The following is a 1,932-nucleotide window of genomic DNA, read 5'->3' as shown; positions in this document are numbered from 1 at the left end:
CCGTCCTTAGCAACCACAAACAACGCTGTTCTTCTGTTTCGCAGCTCGACAGGCACACGCACACAGACACATACACAGTGCCAAATTTTCTGCTGAAAGAAAAAATTACGACATCGACGCATCTATCTGGAAGAACCTAAATGACAAGAAGAAAACTCATTAGCTACTAACATTTCTAAAAAATACAAATCTCCAAAAATTATAAATTCTGGTCCATAATCTAAATCGTTGATAACCTAACTTTAGTGGTTGATGCGACTTAAAATAAATAAATTAAAGGATACATATGTAGCTGTATTATTATAATACAAAGTTGTGCTAAAAAAAAAGAATAAAAAAAAATTGTCCCGTATCCGGAGTGGAACCCGAGGCCTCTTGGATGAAAACCAGACATCATAGCCTCTAGACTATACCAGATATTGAGAACTAACGTCTTCAAATTTTGTCACACAGTTTTCGAACGTAGTAAAACTAACGTTCCATTTAAAAAAATAAATTTGATCTGAAAATCTTCCCCCACTACTTCACCAACGAAAAGAATTTTGTCCTACTTTTGTAAGAATATTTTTTTTTTATAGTTTCAGATCCTTCTGAGCTATTCCACTGTATCCAATTGAAAAAGACATTTTGTACAAAATTCGACATATTTTTCATTTACAGGCTGCTAATTCTGGACGAATAGTTGTTATAATGCTGACTGGTCAACGAGTAGAAGTTACTTGTGATCCTCATAAAGTCACGGCTGGAGATTTGTTTCAGGTATTTCTACGTACATAATTTTTTAATATATTTAACTACTAGATATCAGTCTGCAATGCTCGTAATTGATTTTTTCATGGAGATAACTGTTTGAAAATCGAATGAAATCTGTAAATTGTGAAGCGGTACACAAATTGTTTTTTCGATGATGAAAATCGATGAAAAGTTCAATCAAAGTGCGAGCTGGCGAGTGTTTTCCATGGAGAGTGTCCCTCGATGATAACGGATTCAATTTGCTAGGCAATTATGTTTGAATGATACCTGTAATATCATTTACAGAAACATATAGATTTTCGAAAATGAATTATTTCTGGAATTTCGTTTCTAATTGTTTGTTAAACGTTTTAAAGATTCTTTGTAGAGAATGATAATTTTTTACTGTAAAAATACTTTTTTTAATTGAATTATTATTTTATTAAACGTAGATATAATGCAATAAATAAGAATAATCCTCTGTAATATATATTTATGAAACTTCGAACTCAAACAAATGCTAATGCTCCCTATTATCATATTATAAATGCTAAGCGTATCTGGTTTCAAACTCTATCTTTGATCTGGTTTAATTATGTCGCGCGGTTAATACATCGGTTGTGCATGATTTTAGGCCATCGTGCAAGCTGAAAGCCTCGACGAAAACTTCACTCTTGGCCTGGCTGTGCTGTTGGCGGGTGATTTCGCGATTTTACCCCCTGACACTAAATTGAATAAAGTCGCGCCACCGGGATGGTTAAGCAGTGGCAAGAGCAAAGGTCTCCTGGGTCTTCCCACTAGTTTTATGCTGTATCTGAGGCTCAGGTTCTTTCTACCCTCTCTACGTGGTGTAAGGTACATCCGAGCTTTTTCACAGTTAACCTTTACACACGGATTTCGGTGAAAAGCTTCTCAAAGATTTATTATCAGTCGCGATGAAGTTTCGGTACCGTGAAAGAGGTTTGTATTTGTTTATAACGAGTAGCTCTTAGGAAAAAAGGTCAAAAGTATATTTGTTACAGTGTGATAACGTTGAGAGAGGTTTAATAATTGTTCTATTTGGTATCGTTTCGGCCGTTGTTAACAGATCTTTGAACGAGTTGTGTTGAGATATATAATTCTTTGTATATGAATATTGTTAAATATTAGAATTCTTTCTATATGAAATTCTTAGATATTATAATTCCTTATGTATTAAAA

General features: G+C 34.0%; 1 protein-coding gene across 1 annotated transcript in view; it reads left to right on the top strand.

The window, feature by feature from the left end:
* LOC108577572 overlaps positions 1-1,932 on the top strand; it is a 69,006-nt gene that overhangs the window by 57,558 nt on the left and 9,516 nt on the right. Inside the window, exons 7-8 of the mRNA XM_017940753.1 lie at positions 661-759; positions 1,367-1,587. Of these exons, the coding sequence (XP_017796242.1) occupies positions 661-759; positions 1,367-1,587 (320 nt within the window). The remainder of the gene's footprint in view (positions 1-660; positions 760-1,366; positions 1,588-1,932) is intronic.

Source organism: Habropoda laboriosa, unplaced genomic scaffold, assembly GCF_001263275.1.
Source record: "Habropoda laboriosa isolate 0110345459 unplaced genomic scaffold, ASM126327v1 scaffold578, whole genome shotgun sequence".
In the NCBI taxonomy this organism is placed as follows: Eukaryota; Metazoa; Arthropoda; class Insecta; order Hymenoptera; family Apidae; genus Habropoda; species Habropoda laboriosa.
This window is presented reverse-complemented; position numbering and strand designations above follow the sequence as displayed.